This window comes from Pan troglodytes, chromosome 2, assembly GCF_028858775.2.
Source record: "Pan troglodytes isolate AG18354 chromosome 2, NHGRI_mPanTro3-v2.0_pri, whole genome shotgun sequence".
Taxonomy (NCBI): Eukaryota; Metazoa; Chordata; class Mammalia; order Primates; family Hominidae; genus Pan; species Pan troglodytes.
The window spans coordinates 132,692,219-132,716,906 of NC_086015.1; the positions used below are offsets into that span (position 1 = coordinate 132,692,219).

At 43.2% G+C, this 24,688-nt stretch overlaps 1 protein-coding gene across 44 annotated transcripts in view; it reads left to right on the forward strand.

Annotated features, from left to right (window-relative positions):
* Nucleotides 1-24,688, forward strand: part of IFT122 (intraflagellar transport 122) — an 80,426-nt gene that overhangs the window by 8,413 nt on the left and 47,325 nt on the right. For 16 of the 44 annotated variants that reach the window (XR_010155772.1, XR_010155770.1, XR_010155768.1 and 13 more), the window contains exons 2-9: nt 1,372-1,438; nt 3,394-3,478; nt 10,057-10,135; nt 12,788-12,864; nt 15,120-15,186; nt 16,196-16,342; nt 18,118-18,294; nt 20,572-20,647. Coding sequence is in view for 23 of the 44 variants with exons in the window: in XM_024355637.3 (XP_024211405.2) it covers nt 1,372-1,438; nt 3,394-3,478; nt 10,057-10,135; nt 12,788-12,864; nt 15,120-15,186; nt 16,196-16,342; nt 18,118-18,294; nt 20,572-20,647 (775 nt within the window). In the remaining 21 variants the exon portion in view is untranslated. Of the gene's footprint in view, nt 1-1,371; nt 1,439-3,393; nt 3,479-7,576; nt 7,728-9,379; nt 9,474-10,056; nt 10,136-12,413; nt 12,567-12,787; nt 12,865-15,119; nt 15,187-16,195; nt 16,343-18,117; nt 18,295-20,571; nt 20,648-24,688 lie in introns of those variants that run through there. The other 28 variants (XR_010155785.1, XR_010155786.1, XR_010155773.1 and 25 more) reach the window with 13 other exon arrangements.

A 24,688-nucleotide genomic window follows, 5' to 3' on the forward strand; every position in this document is an offset into this window, starting at 1 on the left:
TCTTTTATTATGCAGTTGGGTTATTTACGTGGCCAGCGCCATGTTGCCCATTTCTTTACTGTACACGTGGTGACAAATTAAAGGGAGGACAGAACCTCCATGTTGAACATACTTGGCCCCCAGGTAGCCTTTTTCTATTGGCACAGCTGCCGGCATTCACCAGTGCAAGCTTCCAGCTTGCCTTTTTATTTATTTATTTATTTTGAGACGGAGTCTTCCTCTGTCGCCCAGACTGGAGTGCGGTGGCATGATCTTGGCTCACTGCAACCTCTGCCTCCCAGGTTCTAGTGATTCTCCTGCCTCAGCCTCTCGAGTAGCTGGGATTACAGGCGCTCACCACCCACCACCATGCCCAGCTAATTTTTGTATTTTTGGTAGAGACAAGGTTTCACTATGTTGGCCAGGCTGGTCTCGAACTCCTGACCTCAAGTCTTCCTCCTGCCTTGGCCTCCCAGAGTGCTGGGATTACAGGCATGAGCCGCTGCGCCAGGCCTCAGCTTGCCTATCTATGTTTGCAGCTCGATTTTTCAGGCTGCTCTTTGTTAGAAAAAAATAATTTCTTGGGCTGCTTTTTATTAAAAGGGAAGTTCTGCCGAAGACTCTTTTACCTTCACTATCTGGCTAAATAATTTCTTTCTAGCTCCTGTATCACTGCGTCTTCCTCCTTCGAATCCTGTTTTCATGTGTCTCTTAAAGCCTTTATCAGAGTACCGTTCTGTATTTCATCCAATCTAATAGGTCATTGATTATAAAATACCATTGTTTTGTGTATCAATAAGAAAGCAAAAAATGCTGCCAGTGACACTGAAACATCATCAATTATAAGACACATCCTAACCTTAGAGGTGAGAAAATGTGAAAAAAAAAATGTAAGCTTTAGAATTGATGACATATGGTAGTTCTTTGTGAAAGTGTCTGATTCACACCTTCTCACTGGATAGTAATTTCCCTGAGGGGAGGGAGGGATTATGATCTGTTCATATCTGTTGGTGCCTGGCACCTAAGAGGGACTCAGTAAGTATCTGTGGATTTACTGGCCCTTAACACATTCTCTCATGTTGTCTAGCCTTTATGATATTATTAGAAGAGTTAATACCCTCAACAGTCGACCCTTTGAATAATTTCTTGTGTCTGGCTTCTGGACAAGAGGAAATCAGGACAAAGAGCTAACTACTGAGTGGATCATGATTGAATGGGCTGTTGTGGTGTGGAGGTTGAATGGAATTTGCAACAAATGCAATTCGTAGTTATTCTTTTTCTCCTCAGTACACACACAGTGTTTCTTAATGGAAATAAAGTTTACTTTCCTGGCCATTAGCAGACTTTATCATTTTGGTTCCTAATTGTCTTTTTCCCTTGTCTTCTGTTCAGTATAAATGACATCGCATTTAAGCCTGATGGAACTCAACTGATTTTGGCTGCCGGAAGCAGATTACTGGTAGGATTTTGTCTTAGTTTCCTCTTAAAGTGCTTCCCTAACCTCCCTCTTGTGAGTACTCTGAAATTTGACCCCCTTTTTTTTTTTGAGATTAAAAAGGCAAGGGTGGAAAAACCTTCCCTATTACTTTTTAATAGGGATGGAAATGGGCTATTTAAAACGGGCAAGTAAACTATCAGATAAGAACCTGTGAACAATACCACCTTTGGGGTCATTCATCTTTCCCTTTTTACTTTGAGACACCCATGAAAGAGTTGAAAACAATCACAATGCCTTTGAAACTGGACTGGTGTCAGTTTACATTTTGTCCCCCAGAAAAATTCAAGCAACAGGACTGACGGTGCTGTGTCCATGAAAAGTCAGATAGCCTGACCCCAACTTTTAGGCATTGGCCTATCTAAACAGTTCCATATGGATGTTGTCCTATTTTTCATATTTTCAAATAACATAAGCTCCCTCTGGAACCTATCCAGGTATATAAAAGTAATTTTCAGAGAACCCCTTATGTTTGACCAAAAAACCTTTGTATGATCTCTCTTTCTGTCTAAGTCTACTTCCTCTTCTCTGTTGTCTCTAGATACGCAGACTGATTAATCTCCATTCTTTGTATGGTTAACTACATAATCTTAAAACATGGTTAAATTGTTCTGCAGACTTCTCTCCAGTGTAAACAATCCAAACTCTATTAGTTTTTCTACATAGGTTATCTTTTCCAATACTCTAACCATTTCAGAAAGTTTCCGCTTGATTTCTCAGATGGGGTGTGTGTGTGTGTTTTTTTTTTTTTTTTGAGACAGAGTCTGGCTCTGTCGCCCAGGCTGGAGTGCAGTGACGTGATCTCGGCTTACTGCAAGCTCCACCTCCCGGGTTCACACCATTCTCCTGCCTCAGCCTCCTGAGTAGCTGGGACTACAGGCGCCTGCCGCTACGCTCAGCTAATTTTTTGTATTTTTAGTAGAGACGGGGTTTCTCCGTGTTAGCCAGGATGGTCTCGATCTCCTGACCTCGTAATCCACCCACCTCGGCCTCCCAAAGTGCTGGGATTACAGAGGTGAGCCACCGCGCCCGGCCAGATGGTGTGTTTTTAAACTCTCCACATAGTGATAGATGTCACATGGCTATCAAATACCTAAATCCATATTACAGCTGGGTTTTATTTTATTTCTTAGAGACAGGGTCGTGCTCTGTTGCCCAAGCTGGTGTGCAGTAGTGCAGTCATAGATCACTGCAGCCTCAAACTCCTGGGCTTAAGGGATCTTCCCACCTCAGCCTCCCGAGTAGCTAGGACTGTGGACACACACCACCTCGTCCACCTAATTTTTATTTTTATTTATTTTTATTTTTTGTAGAGATGGGGTTTCACTTAGTTGCCCAAGCTGGTCTTGAACTCCTGGTTTCAAGCAATCCTCCCGCTTCAGCCTCCCAGAGTGTTGGGATGACAGGAGTGAGCTACCATGCCTGGCCTACAGTTGGGTTTTATAACATTCCCTCCTACTTGAAAGCCCAGAGTTCTGTGACTTTCAAACTCTTGGTAGCAAATATGAAACATCTATTATGTTGATTTAGTGCAGAGCTGGCACTAAAATTTAATCAAGTTGTAGCTGGCTCTTTTTATGGGCTAGTTTTATTTAGGAGGGCCTGCCTTGATCAATCATATATCCAAATTCAGGTAAGGATGAGTATAAAGAATTTCCATGGAGTGAGTAATTGAACCTTTGGTTCTCAAGGATTGGTAGTATATTCCTGGTCACATAGTACATAGACCTGGGTCCTCTACTTCTTGGTTACCCAACTTTAAGTCACGTTGTTTTTGGTTTTGCAGTGCAGTTTTTATTGGCTACAGATTTAGAATATTGACACGTATTGTTATAAAAACAAAAATAGCAGTAGCAACCCTGCAGGAATTCTGACTAATAGATATCACATAGATAATCTGTATTTGTCTCTTTTGCCAGGTTTATGACACCTCTGATGGCACCTTACTTCAGCCCCTCAAGGGACACAAAGACACTGTGTACTGTGTGGCATATGCGAAGGATGGTAAAAGGCTGCTCTGGGTTTCCATTCTCTATAATAGCCTCATCATTGTTCATTTTTCTCCTTAGTCACTTTTTAATTATTTCTAGTAAGCTGGAGTACAAGTTGCAAGTTCAGAAGACAGTGAAGTTGCTAAGACTTCAGTTTGGTCATTCAATCTAGCAAGTATTTATTGAGGTCATCTATGTTCCAGGCACTGTTCAAGGTGCTTGAGCTACTTCAGAGAAAAAAACGGTGGTCCCTCCCCTTATGGGGCTTCTGTTTTATGGGGTGGTGGTGAGAAGTGAGGGAGGAAGAAAGTATGAGGGAAGACATACAGTAAACATAGTAAAAAGGTAAATTAAGCAGTATGCTGGAAGGTGATAACTGTTATGGAAGAAGAAAAAGTAGAGCAGAATGAGGGGGATTGAGAGTGCTGGGCAGGGCAGGGGGTTGGATGCAGTATTGAATTAGACTAGTGAGGGTGGGCTCATTGAGATGAGGACAGGTGAGGAAAAAGACTTTGAAGTCAGGAGGCAATGAGATTGTGCCAGTGGGCATCGGGGGGAAGAGAGCTCTTTGCAGAGGAAGAGCCATTGCAGAGGCCCTCAGGTGTGGGTGTGGCTGCTAGGAGCTGGATCAAAGAGAATCGGGAATTGTAGAGGATGAGGATAAAGTGGTAACAGACATGGGGTGGTCAGATCATAAAGATTTTGATTCTCAGTCAAAATGGAACTACTGAAAGGTCCTCAGCAGAGGAGGGATCTGATTTGATTTGTATTTTAAAAGGATCCCTCTAGTTGCTGAGTTGGAAACAACCTGCAAGAGGTGAGGGTTGGGACATCTGTGTGAGGAAGCATCATCCAGACAGGGGGTGATGGTGGCTCAGACCTCTGTGGGGGCAGAGGAGGTGATGAGAAATTATCAGACTCTGGATATAATGGGAGGGTGGAGCCAACTGGATTGTCTGACAGATTGGATATGGGCTATGAAGAAAAAGGAATCAAGTTTTTGACCTGAGGACTGAAAGGTTGGAGTTGCCCCCCCACTGAGATGGAAAAGACTGCAGGTAGAGAAAAGTTATGGTTGAAGATCAGAAATTCAGTTTTATACATGCTGAATTTGAGAAAAGTTGATGATGTCGGAGAGGGGAGAGAACTGCTGGAACAGAGTTGTTGAGTAGGCAAGAGGAGATGGGATCTAGGGCATAGACGGGGTATTTGCTTTAGATAGGGGCACGGTAGGAACTGCAGAGGCCAGCAGATGGGGACAATGTGGTAGTAGGAATCTAATGGAAATTCTCAATTCCATTTTTTTTTTCTTCAGTGAAATAGGAAGCAACAGCAACTGAGAGTGACAATGGGGAAGGGAGGTTTCAGAGAGTTGAAGAGAAAGGAAAAAGTGTAAAGTCACTGCCTCAGAGAATGGGACAGCGAGTGGACCCAGGAGGTGTAGTGAGATCCTCGGTGACATGAAGGGCCCTCTTGAAGATTGTGATCATGAATTGAAAGTGAGATTCGTTGGTGTGATTGTGTCTTTTTCTCCAGCGATTTTGAGCTGCATAGTTGTAGAGGCAGAAGAGGTGAATTTAACCAGAGGTGGTTTTGCAAGCACGTTTGAAGATGAAGTAGGAGGGCAAGGGAGCAGAAAGTGTATACAGATAAATAATTATGTACATTAACCTTGAATTGTTGGCTGAATAATGAAGGGAGAGAGGACAGCAATGGAGAAGTAGTAGGTTCTGGTGGTGTTGAAGGATTGTTACAGTTGGGGTACCAGGTGGGTTGGGAAGAAAGGGAAGTGGTGCATGAAACTGAGATTTAAATTTATTTTAAAATAAATCCATGTTGTCCCACAGCATAGGATTAGTGGGAAAAACATGGGCTTTGGAATGAGACAGTTGTGAGTTCCAACCCCAACCCAACACCAGAGTTCTGTGAGTTTGAGCTGGTTATTGAGTCTGAGTCACGATGTCTTCATGTATCAAATGGATAACATTGAGATAACATTCTGTAGCCACTGCCAAGAAGTCACAAAATTGTAATGTTATAATTCTTGAATGAACCTTGGAGATTATTCCAGTCCCAGGTTTTTAACTTCTTTTGGCTGATGGGACTCTTTGATAATCAGATGGAAGCTTTAGACCACTTTCTAGAAAGATGCAAATTCTTCATGTGTATGCAGAATTTCATGCATATAATTTTAGTCTGATTAGTCCAGTCTCTTCACTTTAGCCCTGCATAAAGACATAAACAATTGGCCAGGCACGGTGGCTCATGCCTATAATCCTACTGTAATCCTAAAGCTCTGGGAGCCTGAGTTGGGAAGATTGCTTAAGGCAGGAGTTTGAGACCAGCCTGGGCAACATAGTGAGACTCCCTAAAATCTGGCCTGGGTGACAGAGCTAGACTCCGTCTCTTAAAAAAAAAAAAAAAAAGACAAGTCATGTGACCTGCGAAGGCCATGCAGCAGATTGGCCCAAAGACAAAACTAATTTCTTGCTTCATAGTCAGGTGTGCTGTACCATGGTAGTCGTGTGTGTGTGTGTGTGTGTGTGTGTGTGTGTGTGTGTGCATGTTTGAGTTCAAGTTCAGAATAATGTTTTAGGGAGACCTGTGAGGAGGGAGCCTGGAGAGCTGAACTGTTTCTGTCTCATCCTAGTGGCTGTTGAGGAATGTGGGTCAGTCCAGGGCCCAGTATAAGGCCCAGTAGGTACAGAAGAGCTATTGGGCCTCTGGTGCCTCTGGTGTTTATAAGCATAGCAGGGCTCTTTGACCTGCAGCACCATTAGGGCACTTGAGGATGTCAGAGTGTGACCTATCAGTAGTGGCATTTGCACAGCACTTTGCAGAGTCCTGTCACACACATCTCATTTGATGCTCCCAACAACTCTCTGAAGCAGGCAGCAAGGGGACTCTTATCTCTGCTCAAAGATGAGAAAACAGACTTGGAGCAATTACAGGTGATGGTGGCAGAGGCAGGCCTAACCCAGGTCCTCTGACTGCAGAGTCTTTGTTCTTTCTAGTGTATCATGCTGCCTCTTCATGACACCTGTATAATGATTAAGAAGTCTTTTAGTCCTCAGAACTGGTTTTTTCCTCTTAGACCTGAAGATTGAGATACACTGAATTCCAGCTTTGCTCTTTAAGTCTGCTTGTTTCTGATTTCTCCTTTGAGTTTATTAAGTTTTTTTTGTTTTTTTTTTTTGAGATGAAGTCTCGCTCTGTCGCCCAGGCTGGAGTGCAGTGGCGCGATCTCGGCTCATGGCAACCTCCGACTCCCTGGTTCAAGTGATTCTCCTGCCTCAGCCTCCCGAGTAGCTGGGACTACAGGCGCGCGCCACCACGCCTAGCTAATTTTTGTATTTTCAGTAGAGACAGGGTTTCACCATGTTGGTCGGGCTGGTCTCAAACTCCTGACCTCGTGATCCACCCACCTCGGCCTCCCAAAGTGCTGGGATTACAGGCGTGAACCACCATGCCTGGCCCAAGTTTAATAAGTATTTAATGAGCAACCATGATATAAAAGTATGTAAGACATAGTTTTTTTGTTCAAGAAAAACAATATAATATGAAGAAATAATAGAAATAGCTAATTTTTTTAAAATTCTATTCCAGGCCCAGTTCTAAGCAACATAAGGGTTAGGGGTGCTACTGCCTGTGCAATAAAAAATCTGCATGTAATTTCTGAACCCCCCAAAACTTTACTATTAATAGCCTACTGTTGACCAGAAGCCTTACCTGTTACATAAACAGTTAACACATTTTTAATATTATATGTATTATATATTGTATTCTTAAAATAAGCTAGATAAAATGTTAATTGAGAAAAAAGAAAAAGATATTTACTCTTCATTAAATGGAAGTGGATCATCATAAAGGTCTTCATCTTCATTGTCTTCAGGTTGAATAGGCTTAGGAGGAGGAGGAGGAGGAGGAAGAGGGATTGGTGATGCTGTGCCAGGGAGACAGAGGCAAAAGAAAATTCACATGTAAAAGTGGACTCATGTAGTTAAAACTCATGTTGTTCAGGGGTCAACTGTATGTACACATGTACATACACTCATTTAATCTTCACACCAACCGTGAGGTAAATACTAATTGTATCCATTTTTCAAATAAGGAAATGAAAGCTCTTCAGTAGCTTGTTTGGGTCATGCAGCTGGTCAGTGAGATCTCTAGGAATTCTGATCCAGAGACTCTGAGCCCAAAGCTTATGCTTTTCATCACCATCACCTGCTACCTACCAGGATGAGGGAGGAGTGATGGAAATAGTAAGAGCAGTTTCTTTGTTTATTTAGTATTTGCAGCAATATCATATGGCTCACCCTAATATCTACTATTTCAGCTACTGTAAAAGGTACTTGGCCGGGTGTGGTGGCTCATGCTTGTGATCTCAGCACTTTGGGAAGCCAAGGCAGGTGGATCATGAGGTCAGGAGTTTGAGACAAGCCTGGCCAACACAGTGAAACGTCGTCTATACTAAATATATAAAAATTAGCTGGGCATGGTGGTGTGTGCCTGTAATCCCAACTACTTGGGAGGCTGAGGGAGGAGAATTGCTTGAACCTGGGAGGCGGAGATTGCAGTGAGCTGAGATTATGCCACTGCTCTCTGGCCTGGGTGACAGAGCTAGACTCCGTCTCAAAAAGGGCCAGTCGTGGTGACTCATGCCTGTAATCCCAGCACTTTGGGAGGCGGATCACCTGAGGTCAGGAGTTTGAGACCAGCCTGCCCAACATGGAGAAACCCCATCCCTACTAAAAATAGAAAAAATTAGCCGGGTGTGGTGGTGGGCACCTGTAGTCCCAGCTACTCGGGAGGTTGAGGCAGGATAATCGCTTGAACCCGGGAGTCGGAGGTTGCGGTGAGCCGAGATCGTGCCGCTGCACTATAGCCTGGGCAACAGAGTGAGACTTAGTCTCAAAAAAAAGGTACTTTACAGATACTATCTTAGTTGACTCCCATAAAAAGACTCTGAGGAAGATACTGTTATTCTGTGTTTCAGATGAAGGCATTGAGGCTCAGAGAACAGTGACTTGCCCAAGGTCACCTTCCACTTGCCCTGTGAATAAAGTCTAAAAGTCCTTAAGATGTACAGAATGTGGCACATACTTACCTCTTAATCCTCATCTCTCACCAGAGTAGGTGAAGACCCCGTTATTTGCTGCCATGGTACCGTGATCCTCTTCCAAATGCTTATAAATGTGGAACCGTGTAATTAATAACAAATTACTTGTTATATGTTGCCTCTCTCCAGTCTGTTCCTTCATAAAGCCCAAGTAGTATGAAAATGCGAATCTGATCTATCACTCTTTGCTTAAAACCTTTCTTTGGCTTCCCATTGCTTTAGGATAAAGAGCAAGGCCTCTGCTGTGTCCCTGAGGTCCCAAGAGATCCTTCCACAACCCATCTCACCCTTCCCTCCGTTCCATGATGACTCCGCTCGTTCCCTCAGACATGCCAGGCTTTTCCTGCTTCAGGGCCTTTGCACATCTGTTCCATCCATGTGGATGGGTCTGTCTCCTCTCTACATCTGGCTAAGCTCTGCTCATCCTTTAGGTCTCCACTGAAGGATCTCATCCTTAGAGAAATGTTCCCTCATCTAAATTAGGTCCCCCAGGAGATGTTGACCAAAGGGTAGTTTCAGTCAGACAAAAGGAGTACATTTTTGAGATCTATTGCACAGCATGGTGACCATAGTTAATAATAGCGTATATTTCAAAACTGGCACAGGAATAGTTTTTTTTTTTTTTTTGAGATGGAGTCTCACTCTGTTGCCCAGGCTGGAGTGCAGTGGCGCGATCTCGGCTCACTGCAAGCCCCACCTCCTGGGTTCACTCCATTTTCCCACCTCAGCCTCCGGAGTAGCTGGGACTACAGGCGCCCGTCACCAGGCCGGCTAATTTTGTTTTTGTATTTTTAGTAGAGACGGGGTTTCACCGTGTTAGCCAGGATGGTCTCGATCTCCTGACCTCGTGATCCACCCGCCTCAGCCCTCCAAAGTGCTGGGATTACAGGTGTGAGCCACTGTTCCCGGCCAGGAATAGATTTTAAATGTTCTCACTATAAAAAAATAAATATCTGCAGTGATGGATATGTTAATTAGCTTAATCATTCTTCAATGTGTATGTATATAAAATACCACATTGTACTTCATAAGTAGATATAATTATTATTTGTCAAAAATAAAAATTTAAGTAAAAAAGTAAATCAGGTTCCCCAGTTATTCTCTTTCATAGGATCCGTGTCTTACCATGTTGTATTTGTGTTAGATTAATTTGATGTGTACTTCTTACACTAGACTGAACTTTATGAAAGTAGGGATCATGTGTGTTTTAATCATTACTTAATCCCTAGCATAGAACATGACAGCTACATGTAGTAGGCTCCCAATACATCTTTGTTTACTCAGTGTCAGACAAAGCAGGTTTGGAACCCAAATATTCTGACTCCAAGGTCCTGCCTCCCAGTACTGATAAGAACTAGGAAAGAAGCTAACACTTATTAGGTACCTTAAAGAACTAGTTTTCTAAAGAATTCTCTCTGGGAAATGCTGGTTTAAGATAAATGTAAGACTTTCCATTTTACAAACACTTTTAGGCAAGCGCTTTGCTTCTGGATCAGCTGACAAAAGCGTTATTATCTGGACATCAAAACTGGAAGGCATTCTGAAGTACACGTAAGTAACTTAGGTGTACAGTATTATGAGTTTGATGCTTATTGAATAATTGCAGCAAAAGCCTCTTAGAAAAGATGTAGGAGAAAACTTTTTTCTCTTAAATTGAACTTGAAATTAAGTTGTGGGTGTGTGTGGTTGGTATAGGAAGGTTGAGTAGTGAATAAGTTAATGAATATTTCTTGGCCATTTACTGGTGTGGCCAGCACTGGGCTAGGTGCTTTCATGTAGCTCATCTCAGTTCATCTGACATTGTAGACTTTATCCCACCCCCAACCTGTCATCTTCCAGTGTCCCTGTCTCAGAGAATGGCCTTATATCCACCCAGTGTCAAATGTCAGAAACTTGGGGTCAGTGTGCTCCAGGCCTCCTCTTACTATTGGGGATCTGCTGTGTTCTTCCCCTGTTCCTCTACTAGTTGGTCCCTATTTACCCTGCAGATCTCAGACTCAAATGTCAGTTTCTTTGTAAGGACTTTCCTGCCTCTCTAGACTGGAACAGGTCTCTTTCGAGGCATTTCTCACAATTGCAGTTTTAGGTTTATTCTGCTGACTGATCAGTATTGCTCATCGGCCTGTAAGTTCCATAAGAACAGATACTGCATCAATTTTTTGTTTTGTTTTGTTTTGTTTTGAGACAGACTCTTGCTCTGTTGCCCAGGCTGGAGTGCATTGGCACGATCTTGGCTCACTGCAAGCTCCACCTCCCAGGTTCACGCCATTCTCCTGCCTCAGCCTCCCAAGTAGCTGGGACTATAGGCGCCCACCACCACGCCCGGCTAATTTTTTGTATTTTTAGTAGAGATGGGGTTTCACCATGTTAGCTAGGATGGTCTCGATCTCCTGACTACATCTATTTTTTTTTTCTCACTGTTGTGTCCCTGATACAATGCCTAGCCCATAATTGGTACTCACCAATTTTCCTTCCTTCCTTCTTTCCTTCCTTCCTTCCTTCCCTCCCTCCCTTCTTCCTTCCTTCCTTCCCTCCCTCCCTCCCTTCTTCCTTCCTTCCTTCCCTCCCTCCCTTCTTCCTTCCTTCCTTCCTTCCCTCCCTCCCTCCCTTCTTCCTTCCTTCCTTCCCTCCCTCCCTCCCTTCTTCCTTCCTTCCCTCCCTCCCTCCCTCCCTCCCTCCCTCCCTCCCTCCCTCCTTCCTTCCTTCCTTCCTTCCTTCCTTCCTTCCTTCCTTCCTTCCTTCCTTCCTTTTCAGTCTTGCTCTGTCTCCCAGGCTACAGTGCAGTGGTAACTAGCTCACTGCAACTACAACCTTCCAGGCTCAAATAATCCTCTTACTTCAGCTTCCCAAATAGCTGGAACTGCAGGTGCACACCACCACACCGGGCCAATTTTTAAATTTTTTTTTTTCTTGGTAGAGACAGGGTTTCACTTTGTTGCCCGTACTGGTCTTGAACTCGTGGGCTCAAGCAGTCCTCTCAAAGTACTGGGATTACAGATACGAGCCACTGCACCTGGCCTCTTTTCAATTGTGGTAAAATATACATGACATAAAATTTATCATATTAACTACTTTTTAAGTTTACAGTTTAATGTTAAATACATTTACATTGTTGTGCAACCAATCTCCCAAACTCTTTTATCCTGCTAAACTAAAATTCTATATCCTTCAAATACCTACTCACCCTTCTCTCCTACCCCCAGCCCCTGAAAACCAGCATTCTACTTTCTGTCTCTCTGAGTTTGACTGCTTTACATACCTCATATAAGTAGAGTCATACAATGTTTGTTCTTTTGTGGCTGGGTTATTTCATTTCACGTAATGTCTTCAAGGCTCATCTGTGTTGTAGCATGTGTCAGAATTTACTTTCTGTGTTGTAGCATGTGTCAGAATTTACTTCCTTTTTTTTCTTTTTTTCTTTTTTTTTTTTTTTATGAAGACGAGGTCTCACTATGACTCCTGAGCTCAAGCAATCCTTCTCCCTTGGCCACCCAAACTGCTGGGATTACAGGTGTGAGCCACTGGGCTCAGCTTCCTTCCTTTTTAAGTCTGAATATTATTCCATTGTATATATAGACCACATTTTCTTTATCCATTCATCTGTTGATGGACACTTGTGTTGCTTCTGCTTCTTAGCTATTATGAATAATGCTGCTATGAACATGGGTGTACAAATCAACAAACAATTTTTGAAGGAATGAATGAATGAGTGAAGTTGTAAGTAAAGTATTACCCACAAGTGAAGGACTAAAACTGGGGTTGAGACGCCTTGCATGGTACATGATTTGCTCAGCTTTCATTGTTGTCTAAGGATTTGTCACGTTTCCAGATCTTGGTCTGTGATGTCTTCATTGCACCTCCATCTTACATTTCTGGGCCTCCACAAAACAGTAAGAGTAACAGCCACAAATAAAGCACCTAAAGGCCAAGGTGGGAGGGTTGATTGCTTGAGGCCAAGCGTTCAAAACCAACCTGGCCAAAAGTGAGTCCCCATCTCTACAAATAAGAAAACAGTGGGTGAGGAGAAGGAGAATTAATTCTTTAGGAGTAGGAGAATTAATTTCTGTGCTTTTTGTTGGTCACTTGCAGAAGAGCATGTGGTCTAAAGTCAGAGGTTGTGGGCTCATTATTAAAATCTTCAGTTGTAGCCACTGAAATCTTTGTGGTTTGCTGCATAGTAATCTACAGTTGTTTACTTCCCAGGCACAATGATGCTATACAATGTGTCTCCTACAATCCTATTACTCATCAACTGGCATCTTGTTCCTCCAGTGACTTTGGTACGTTCTGATTCCTGATGTCCTGTCCTGGAATAACTGAAAATCTGGGCTAAAAATGCTAAAATGCATTCAGAATATGGTGATTTTATCCTGAGAGAGTTAATACTACTTCTCTACCTTCAATGGCTGAGGGGAGGCTGACAGTTATTCTTTAAATTGTGTGGAAACCAAGACAGTGAATGGTGACCTTTACTCTGGTAAGACATCAGAGACTACAGGAAGGGCCCCAGCAAAGGAAATGGTAAGAAGATTGGGAGGGCACAGGCATAACTTGGTGTCGCTGCCTTTGGGAAGGCTTCCCTTGGTGTTGCTGCCTCTGGGAAGCCTTCCCTGACTCACCCTGGCAGAGACAGTGCAGTTGTCCTCACCTTTGTATTGACCCACATCTATGTTTATGTGAAATTCTTCACTGTTGCAGTTCTACTTCTTGTGCAGTTTGTCATCATTACTGGTTTAGGTGGCTGTAGCTGTCCTCCCTGAGGGGCTGAACACCTTGAGGAGTTCATCCTGGCCACGGTCCCGTGCCAGCATTACAGCACTGGTGTAGTACTGGCACAAAAGAGGTGTCAGTAAAATGTCTGTGGAGGGAGGAAGGGAGTGAAATTGGGCAGAGGCTTGTAGGTTATTTCCATTAATGGTTGATTCTGTTTTCAGCTCTATCAGTCTGTGTTCGTTGCTAGTGGATACAATGAAGTCACTAGATGAGGAGTCAGAGGCCTAATCCCTCTCGGTGTTCCAGATCCCTTATCTAAAAGGAGCATGCTACTCACTGTGTCTCACTGATACGGTTCTGGTTCTGAGGTTCAAAAGAGAGAATGGAATTGAAAGCCAGTTGTATAAATACATGGAGAAAGGCCTGTCATTTGTTTAACATATTTTATAGCATTTTCTTCATGTGAAGCACTGGTCTGTTTGCTTACACTGGAATATTAAAAAGGCAAAATAGAATCCCTACCCTCAAGGAGCTTGTGGTCTTAGGAGAAGGTGGGATTAAAAAATATATAATATTAAGTACTAGTATTTATTGAATGCTTGCAGTGTGCTAGGCACTGTTCTAAGGATTAGAAATGAATTTCTATTTGAGCTTTATGACAGCCCCTGAGGTGTCAGGTATTATTCTCATTCCCACCCTACTGATGAAAAAGAGGTAGAGGTCCCTTAGCTAGTAAGTGGAGGAACCAGGGCTTGGACTTTAGACCAGGTGATTGCATACAGAGCCTGCTCTGCTAAGCACTGCTGAAGGAGGCCCAGGAGGAAGGAGTTTCTTCCAGCTTGGGGCTCCAGGCAGGCTTAGTGGAACACAGATAACATGTGCACACGTCAAAATGTTTGGAGGAAGCATTCTGGACCAGGGGAAAGGCAAAAAATAACTTGTTTGATGTTGCACTTGGCCATGTATTTGTGCACTGGAGTTACCTTCTTGATTGTACTTCGCAACTTGGCAAATAGAAGAATTTGCTTATGTTGTCTAGACATACACTTGCTATGAGGCACTGAGCCAGGGCATCTGGGACAAGGGGGAGCAAGCCTTAGGTGACCAGTGTGCCATGGGAGAGGCACAGCTCAGATAGAGTCATGTGTTGTGATTGAGACCTATGAAAGAAAACTAGGTTTTCAGAAAGCATCATTGTTATTTTAAATGCTAGGTTATACTCTGGTTGCAGTGTCAAAGTTATAAACAATGAAACTGTCATTTCTTTGAGAGTCAAATCCCTGAAAAGTTGGCTAGAACTTTACCAATCTATCTTATTTTTCTTCTGAAAGAATGATAGATTCATAGTAAGTTACAAAGATGGTACCAAGAAGTCTATGTACTTTTCATCCAGTTTCCCCCAGTGGATCCATCTTATGTAACTATTATACAATATCAAGACCAGGAAACTGAGACTGGCACAAAGTGTGTATATTATATAGTTCTGTTGTTTTATCACATGTGTAGATTACCACCAGCGTGACACAGAACTAAGCCATCACCATGCAGTTACCACTTAGTGTCATATCTACTCACCTTACCTCCAGTTATCTCCAAACCCTGGTAACCACAAATCTGTTCTCCATTTCTATAATTTTGTCATTCAAGAATGTTATATAAATGGAATTGTACAGTATATGACCTTTTGAGATTATGTTTTTTCATTCAGCATAAAATCCTGGAGATCCATCTAAGTTGTTGTATGTTTCAATTATTTGTTCCTTTTTATTGCTGGGTAGTATTCCAACCAATCCATCTTCTTTTATATTATTGTGCATTGAAGGGTTGTGGTCTCCTGAACAGAAGTCTGTCTCCAAACACAAATCAAGCAGCAAGATCATCTGTTGCAGGTAAGTGCAGCTCTGACGATAAGATTTATGTTCCTTCATCTTCCACACAGACTCTCAAAATCCAATTATTTCATGCAGCAGAGAAGGTCTTGTGTTAGGTAGTTGGTTTAGGCCCCTGTATTTCCTTTTTTCTTCTTTTTTCGTCTCCTCGATGGGAAAGACTTGTGCCTTTGATCATGAAGCAAAAGAGAACTACAAGTTGCCTTCATGCAGTTACCTAGCAACAAGCCTCAACATCCAGCTATACTGAGTGGAGGCTTGTTGAAAATGTGAGGCTGTCATTGTCTAGGCAGCATGTGTGGGGAAGAAAGCTTTCCCTACCACACTTTGATGCTAGACCTGAACTAGAATCCAGAATCTCTCATTGACAGGCCATGTGACCTCAGGAAAGTTACTAAATCTTTCTCAGCTGGAGCTTTACGTTCCTCATCTGACAGATAGGGATAAAAATACTGACTTGACGAGATTGTTGTGAAATGCACACAAACTCAATGAGTGTAAAGCGTGCAGGACAGTACCTGGTGTACAGTAGACACTCTAAATGGTAGCTATTCTTGCTGTTCAGCTTCTAGGAGTATATCCCTTCCATTCAGCATCTGTTGAGCACCTTCTACAAAGCAAGCACTGTTCTAGGGGTTGGAAGACACCAAGTCTGTTCTTAAGGTGCTCTTTAAGTGGGAGGGGATTGAGATGGAGAGTGGGAAGTGGTGGCTGGCCCAGAGATGTAGGCACAAGCTAAGGGCTGTCATAGAGGTATGTACAGAGGGCTGGGGGAGCTCAGAAAAAGGCACCAAATGGTGCCTTCACTTCTCACTGTTTATTACAGAACTAAATAGCATTTTAAGTTTGATCCTCTGACTTTATGTCAGGACCGGCAATAATGAAACCATATCCCAGCTGTTGCTGCCTCATCAGACTTTTATTTCAAACCAAGGCATCATCCTCACTAGTTTTACCTTCTGTGGGGTGCTTCCCCTATCCCCATGCCTTTTGTTGGTTGTGTACACAGCTGGACAAATGATGGTCAGTACCTGGCGCTGGGGATGTTCAATGGGATCATCAGCATACGGAACAAAAATGGCGAGGAGAAAGTAAAGATCGAGCGGCCGGGGGGCTCCCTCTCGCCAATATGGTCCATCTGCTGGAACCCTTCAAGGTACTCTTAAAGTTATCCTCCTTCTAGAACAAACACCATCATGAAGAAGGGCTTTTTGTCTTCCTGAGGTCTCCCTACATTCAAAGGCTTCTCGCCTCACTTGAATAGTCTGTTTTAGAACCTGTCCCATTTGTATGGATTTTTTTTTTAACAGTCCCGCTACCTGAGAATGTATGGAATTTATTAAGAGCCTCCTCAAAAGTTGAGTTTAGGAATGAATCCTGGACATTTTAGCAAAGCAGATGAGCTATTTAGGACAGGCCAAAGTGTGTGTGTGGCGTGTGTGTCTGCGCACATGTGCATGCACACATATGTGTACATGTACATGTACATGAGTATGGTGTGTGTGTGTGTGTGTGTGTGGTGTGTGAGTGATGCAGCAGGACCATTTCCTTATGAATCAATAGTGGAGCTCTTTGCTGTGGCTTTATTTTTGCCTTTCCTTTTTTAGTTCTTCCCTCCAAGTTTGGGCAGAATATGTGCCCACCTGTTAATAAATAGCTTTTTCATGAGCCTTTTTTTGCCCTTGTCAGAAAGTCAAAATTAAGTCTACAGACGTCCCTAAAGCCTAGAGATACACAAACAATTGGCACCTACCTTCTTAAATTTTATACACACTTTGCTTTCTATGTCCATGTGACTTTGAGAGTAAACTAATTATATGCTCTTTTTTTTTTTTTTTTTTTTTTTTTGAGATGGAGTCTCGCTCGGTTGCCCAGCCTGGAGTGCAGTGGCACAATCTCGGCTCACTGCAACCTCCACCTGTCGGGTTCACGCAGTTCTCCTGTCTCAGCCTCCTGAGTAGCTGGGATTACAGGTGCCTGCCACCACGCCTGGCTAATTTTTTGTTGCCACCACACCTGGCTAATTTTTTGTATTTTTAGTAGAGACGGTTTCACCATGTTGGCCAGGCTGGTCTTGAACTTCTGACCTCAGGTTATCCACCCACCTCAGCCTCCCAAAGTGCTGAGATTACAGGTGTGAGCCACTGTGCCTGACCCTATATGCTCTTTATATATCCTATAATATTATTAAACCATCAGTATCCTTTACAGAGTCCTCTGAGGGTAAATGAAAGGTCCTACTTGTTTACCAGCTCAATGTCATTTTACAGATGGTTGCCTACTTGATTTAGAAGGTTGTTTGGAAGGTTATTATGCTTCTTCCTGAATAATTTTTTTTGGCCCATGCTGTACCATGCATGTCTAATGCTGTCAAAGGCCATTAGCCTGCCCCAGAGTTCCTGCTGTTTGATTTGTGGCTGCAGAGGACTTGGTGGCTCTAGGCTACCATTTTTAATTCATGAGAAGCAGGAGGCCCTGTATACCTGGTGGCTGTCCTCCTCCAGGTAGGGTTCAGAGGCTCCTTTTATTTTTTATTTTTATTCTTTTTTTTTTTTTTTTTTGAGACGGGGTCTCACTCTGTCACCCAGGCTGCAGTGCAGTAATGCGATCTTGGCTCACTGCAACCTCCGCCTCCCAGGTTCAAGCAATCCTCTCACCTCAGCCTCCCAAGTAGCTTGGATCACAGGCACATGCCACTACACCTGTCTAATTTTTTGTATTTTTGGTAGAGACAGGGTTTCACCATGTTGGCCAGGCTGGTCTTGAACTCCTGATCTCGAGCGATTCACTTGCCTCGGCCTCCTGAAGTGCTGGGATTACAGGCGTGAGTCACTGCACCCGGCCCCCAGGGGCTCCTTGACAGGATTTTAAATTATAGTTTTAGTGTAGTTCTAGGCAATGTAATTTTGAACAACTACTTACTGTCTACAGCCGATGGGAGAGTTTCTGGATGAACAGAGAGAATGAGGATGCCGAGGATGTCATTGTCAACAGATATATTCAGGAAATCCCTTCCACTCTGAAGTCAGCAGTGTACAGTAGTCAGGGTAGTGAGGCAGAGGAGGAAGAACCAGAGGAAGAAGACGACAGTCCCAGGGACGACAACTTGTGAGTGTGTCCCAATGAGTGGGAACCCTTCTGGTAAGGGCCCAGGCCCCACACAGACTTGCCAGGACAGATGTTAAGCTCTTTGGCCAAGGGAGTGCAGGGACTAGGGGGAACTGTGGGTGAAAGCGCCTTCAAAAAAAGGAGACATACCCTTAAAACTTGTGTGTGGGTATAAAGTGATCCTGTGAGAAACTATAGGAAATACTGAAAAGACTAAAGGAGAAAGTTCAACTTTTCTGATAAAACCCCATCCCCTGAGGAAATCACTGTTAGCAATCTAGTGTGTTTCTCCTCAGTCTTTTCATGTGTTCATATAATTAACTAAGTCATATTCTGCTTTTTTTTTCACTTAACATTATAGTATGAACCCTTTCCAGTAACATTACAAATCCTTCGAAGAACATGATTTTTAATGGCTGAAAAGTGTGCCCTTTTGTGGATGCCCCATCACTCGACACTTCCTCTATTACTGGACACGTTTCTTAGCCTGTTCCCACACTATCCCTTACCTTACCTTGCATTTTCTAGGATGTATATCAGAGAGGAAGCCCTTACCTTAGCCACAGTCTTCACTCCCAAATCCTGGCTGTCTAGTCATTCTTCTCTTCAGTTGAGATTGCCTGTAGGGAAAACATGGGCAGGCCAGAGTGGGGAAAGCTGGGGTAGCCAGGATATCTCAGTTTGGCAGTGGAGATCTAGCTTGAGACTTTCCAAACTGTTTTCCATAGTACCTGAGTTTCCTTGGAAGAATCCCACCCTGAGGTCATGGGGGCTGGGAAGTGGGGACCAGTAAAGGAGGAAGGTATGGCTTTGGGTCCCCATCTCAGTGCCTTTGATTGTTTCAACATGAGTTTTTGTTTCATAAAGAATCCTACTGCCCCAGGAGGTAAAAGGGGGTTGAAAATCACTGATCCATCTCACAGGGACTGAGCCCAGCCCAGAGCCATATGTGGCCTCCCCAAGAGGGCTCACTGGTGGGCTGGGCTCCTGGATTGTGTTTGGACTTTGGACATCAGTGCCAGTCACACAAAGGTCATCTGCAGGCTCCCTCATTAACATCCCTCTCGGTCTTTGTCTCTTTTCCCTTAGTTTTGGGTTAGTGCCTATGACATTTGCCACTCTTGGCTGGGTTTTACAAACAAGGCTTTACCTTGCCTGCCTACATATCCAGTGGTGCTACCAGATTACCACAAGACACTGGGATCAGAAAAGCTGGAATTAATAAACAAAGAGGCAACATTAGATGGATTAAAACCCAGCCTCAAGGGCTAGGAATGCTTTTCTTTTTTGTGTGTGTGACAGAGTCTGGCTCTGTCACCTGGGCTGGAGTGCAGTGGCACGATCTCGGCTCACTGCAACTTCCGCCTCCCGGGTTCTAAGCGATTCTTGTGCCTCAGCCTCTGGAATAGCTGGGATTACAGGCACGCGACACCACACCGAACTAATTTTGCATTTTCAGTAAAGATAGGGTTTCCCCATGTTGGCCAGGCTGGTCTAGAACTCCTGACCTCAGGTGATCCACCTGCCTCAACCTCCCAAAGTGCTGGAATTACAAGCGTGAGCCATCACGGGCTGCCGCTTTTCTCTTGAACTAGATTCCCAGGTAGCTTGCTCTCCAGCCTCAGGCAAGGGAGTTTGTCCTGTGTGCTGGTCCTACAGTCCCAGCCCCACAGCACTGATCCCCATAGGTTCTCAGTTTCAAAGACAGTTGTTTGTTTTCAGAGAGCCCATTGCTCTTTTTTGAAAATTAGATTCAGTCAGAAACCATTTCACCTGTGCAAGGACCCCCGCCTGCAGGAGAACCTATTTTTAGGTGTTAATTTTCTTTCTTCAGGAAGAGCAAGCAAGTTTCCCTTCTATTAAAAAATGCCTTTGTGCTGCAAGAGATGTTTCTCTGCCATCTCCCCACATTTTCTAGTATGTAAGAGAAAAGCAGTCTCAATATTGCAGCCTTGCTTATCTTAGTGTTGCTCCCCAGTAAGCTCTGAAATGAAAGGTTTATCTTCTTCAGCTGTAGCAGTGTCCCCAGCACCATAAGGTCATAGCAGGGGACTCAGTGAAACAGCAGATCCCAGGAAGGCTGAACCTCAACTCTGCTTCATCCCGTAAGACTGATTGATGGGTTGGGCCAAATTATAACTTTTGGCTTCAGTAAAGCTGTACAACATTTGGCAACCTGAGGCCAGGGCTTTCTTGTTCCTGTTGTTTAAGCCCTTAGAGCTATACTCATCAGCAGGCTGTGGCCCTTCATAACCTCTTTTATCTTCTGTTGATTAGAGAGGAACGTAATGACATCCTGGCTGTGGCTGACTGGGGACAGAAAGTTTCCTTCTACCAACTGAGTGGAAAACAGGTATGTAGCCCTGTACAAATCCAATTGCAGTCATGCCTGTTATATTTTCATTTTCTGAGATTCTATTACTATTAATTATACATTATCATTGTTAGTTCCTGCTTATTGAGCATTTGCTGTGATACCAGATACTGTGCTCACTGCTTTGCATACTTTATCCTATTTTATTCTTATAAAACCCAATGAAGTGGGTACTACTTTCCTTATCAACTTTTTAGAAATGAGTAAACCAGAACTCAGAGCAGTGAAATTATATGCCCAAGATCTCACACAGCTAGTAAATGGTGGAGCCTAGGAGTTAAACCCAGGTTGGTTTGACTTTAAAATCTAGCTCTTAATTTTGACCTTACTTTCCTCTATTCGCTTTCTTTCATTCAACCAGTATTTATGAGTACCCACTCAGGAAAGCCCTTTCATAAAGGAGCTGCTGACATAGAGCTGGGGAAGTGATAGCCTCTACCTGCAAGAGCTCACAGGCTGGCGGAGATACACTTGATAGCAAAGAGCCCCTGTGTGGTGTGGTATGTGACACAATAGAAAGCTGTACAGATAGACAGCTTTTTGGGCACAAAAGAGGGTAACATCACTACTTGGTAGAGATGGGAGGTCTTGTTAGAGGTTATCTTTGAGCAGGCCATCTTTGAGTTAGGCTAAGGACATTGGGAATGGTGTTTCAGGCAGAAAAAAAAATAGCATGTATCAAGGCAGGAAGGAATGAAAATATATGACAGTTCAGAGAATGGTGAGTTGTACAGGGTGACTGCATCTCAGAGTTTGTGACCTGAAAACAGAGCTGAAGAGGAACATGGGGGTATGATTTTTTATTTTTTATTTATTTATTTATTTTTAATTTTTTTTCGAGATGGAGTCTCACTCTGTGGCCCAGGCTGGAGTGCAGTGGCTCAGTCTTGGCTCACTGCAAGCTCCGCCTCCTGGGTTCACGCCATTATCCTACCTCAGCCTCCTGAGTAGCTGGGACTACAGGCACCCACCACCACGCCTGGCTAATATTTTTTGTATTTTTAGTAGAGACGGGGTTTCACTGTGTTAGCCAGGATGGTCTCAATCTCCTGACCTCGTGATCCGCCCGCCTCAGCCTCCCAAAGTGCTGGGATTACAGGCATGAGCCACCACGCCCGGCCTATGATTTTTTGTTTGTTTGTTTTGAGACAGAGTCTCGCTCTGTCGCCTAGGCTGGAGTGTAATGGTTCAATCTCGGTTCACTGCGACCTCTGCCTCACGGGTTCAAGAGATTCTCCTGCCTCAGCCTCCTGGGTAGCTGGGATTACAGGCATGTGCCACCATGTCCAGCTAATTTTGTATTTTTAGTAGAGACGGGGTTTCTCCATGTTGGTCAGGCTGGTCTCAAGCTCCTGACCTCAGGTGATCCACCTGCCTCAGTCTCCCAAAGTGCTGGGATTACAGGCATGAGCTGCCACCACGCCTGGCCGGAGACGTGATTATACAGGACCTGAGTAGTGTGAATAAGAAGTTTGAACATCATATACTGTAAGTATTCAGGAGCCATAGGTGGCAGGAAGTGGCATCACAGATTCTTGCTTCAGAAGAATAACTTGTTTCCATGGAGGGTGGATTAAAATATAGAGAGCATGGTAGTAGGATGACTTATTAGTAGGCAGGAAATGCCAAGGATTAGAGTAAAGGTGCTGGGTACAGATTTCACACCACAGCCAAGCAAGTGAGAAATGCAACCTGTGCAGTGAAGCCTTTAATTTCGTAGCATCCTTATTCCTCAAAACATGTCATGTAAGAGGGAAGAGTTTTAGATGTGTGTAGCCCAGCTTTTGGGCCATTTCTTCTACCCCCGCCTTACCATTGGTCATTTCTTTTGTATTCGAGTAAAGAAAAGATAAAGGGAGCAGATAATGAAGTGTTTTCTCAGTTTCCCGTGGCTGATTTCCTAAAACTCTCATTTTAATTAACTATCATCTAGTTTCCCTGGCCCTCTCTATTCATCTGCTTAATGTGTGTACATCATCATTCAACAGATACTTATTGGCACACCTACTGTGTACGAGGCACTGGATGTGGGTACTGAAGACTCTTGGGAACAAATAACCACACTGCAGTGGGAGGGAATGGGGTCTTGTTGCTATGGCCACAGAAGAAAAGAGCTCAACATGGCCGAGGGCCACAGGAAATATCTTGCATGTATGCAGCCCCAGAGCTCATGTTGTGGCCCAAAGTTTCTGCACGATAAGCAACCTTAACCTGCTGAGATGGTAACCCCAACTTGTTTGGGACAGTAAAATTGTTTTCTTGCTGGGTGTCTTCCCTTCCCAATCTAGGAAGATTTAGAATTCAATATAGGATGATGAAGTAAATCAAACCCATACTTTTGTGTTAGTCTGAGGTATAATTTGTGTATTTTTGTCATTTGAAGTGTTAGTAATACTTAAGGGGATCTGGCTTAATAATAATAATAGCTAACATTTATTGAATTCCAGGCATTATATAAACTCTTTACAAGGATTAACTCTTTCAATCCTTATACCAACCCTATGAGGTAAATACTGTTATCATCACCATTTTACATGTACGAAAATTGAAGCACAGAGAGGCTCAATAATTTGCCCAAAGGCACACATTTAGTCTGTGGTCCACCCTGCTGAAACCCAGGCATACTGGTGCCAGAATCCATATTAGAATGTCTATCAGATTAGTCTTGCAATGACCATTTAAAAGTTGTATTGAGTAATTTTATATGTCTGATTTTATTTACTTTTTGAGAAAAGATCTCACCCTGTTACCCAGGCTGGAGTACAGTGGTATGATCATGGTTCACTGCAGCCTTGATCCCCTTGGGCTCAAGGAATCTTCCCACTTTGGCCTTCCAAGTAGCTGGGACTACAGGCACATGTCACCACATCCTGCTAATTAAAAAAAAAAATTTTTTTTTTTTTTGTAGAGATAGGGTCTCCTATGTTGTCCAGGCTGGTCTCAAACTCCTGGGCTCAAATGATTCTTCTGCCTTGGCTTCCCAAACTGCTGGGAATACAGGTGTGAGCCACCATATCTGGCCTACTTCTGATTTTAAGTGGAAAGATAAGAATTATATTTAAAGTGTATATTATTTAAGGTTCCTAAGCAATATTGGAATGCTTAAGCAATTTGTTACATTTTTCTTCTTGGTGTTCACTGAGCTTTTTGAATCTACACATTGATATCTTTCTGTCTTTCACCAAATGTGAAAACATTTTGGCCATGATTTCTTGAAATATTTCTTCTTCTCCATTCTTTCCTTTCCTCTGGAACTCTAATTACACTTACATTAGACCTTTTGTTACTGTTCTCCAAGTCATCGAGGCCCTGTTATTATTTTTTTAAATCCCTTATTTTCCCTCTGATCTTCAGATTAGAGGATTTCTGTTGTTCAGTATTAAATTTCATTGACTCTTCTGCAACTTCCAATATTTTTCTTAAGCTCATTCAGTGTATATTTGTTTCAGTTATTATTGCATTTTTCCTTTTCTAGAATTTCCATTTGGTTCTTTTTTCCTTTTTATTCATTACAAGCATATTTTTCTTTATAGCCTTAATCATAGTTATAATAACTGTTTTAAAATTCTCATCTGCAGCTGGGCATGGTGGCTCATGCCTGTAATCTTAGTACTTCTGGAGGCCAAGGAGGGAGGATTGCTTGAGGCCAGGAGTTCAAGACTAGCCTGGGCTACATAGAGAGACTCCATCCCTAAAAACAAACAGATTGGCCAGGGAGGTGGCAGGCACCCATTGTCCTAACAACTCTGGAGGCTGAGGTGGGAGTATTCTCAAGCTGAGGAGTTCAAGGCTGCAGTGAACTCTTACCACTGCACTCCAGCGTGGGTGACAGAGCAAGACCTGTGCCCAAAAAGCAAACAAAAATTCTTATCTGCTATTTCTAACATTTGGGTCGTCATGGTTCAGTCTCCATTGATTTTTTTTCCTTGAATATGGTTCACATTTTCCTGCTTTGGGGAATTTTGAATTGTACTCAATATTGTGAGTAATATGTCATAAAGACTCATATCCATCATGTTC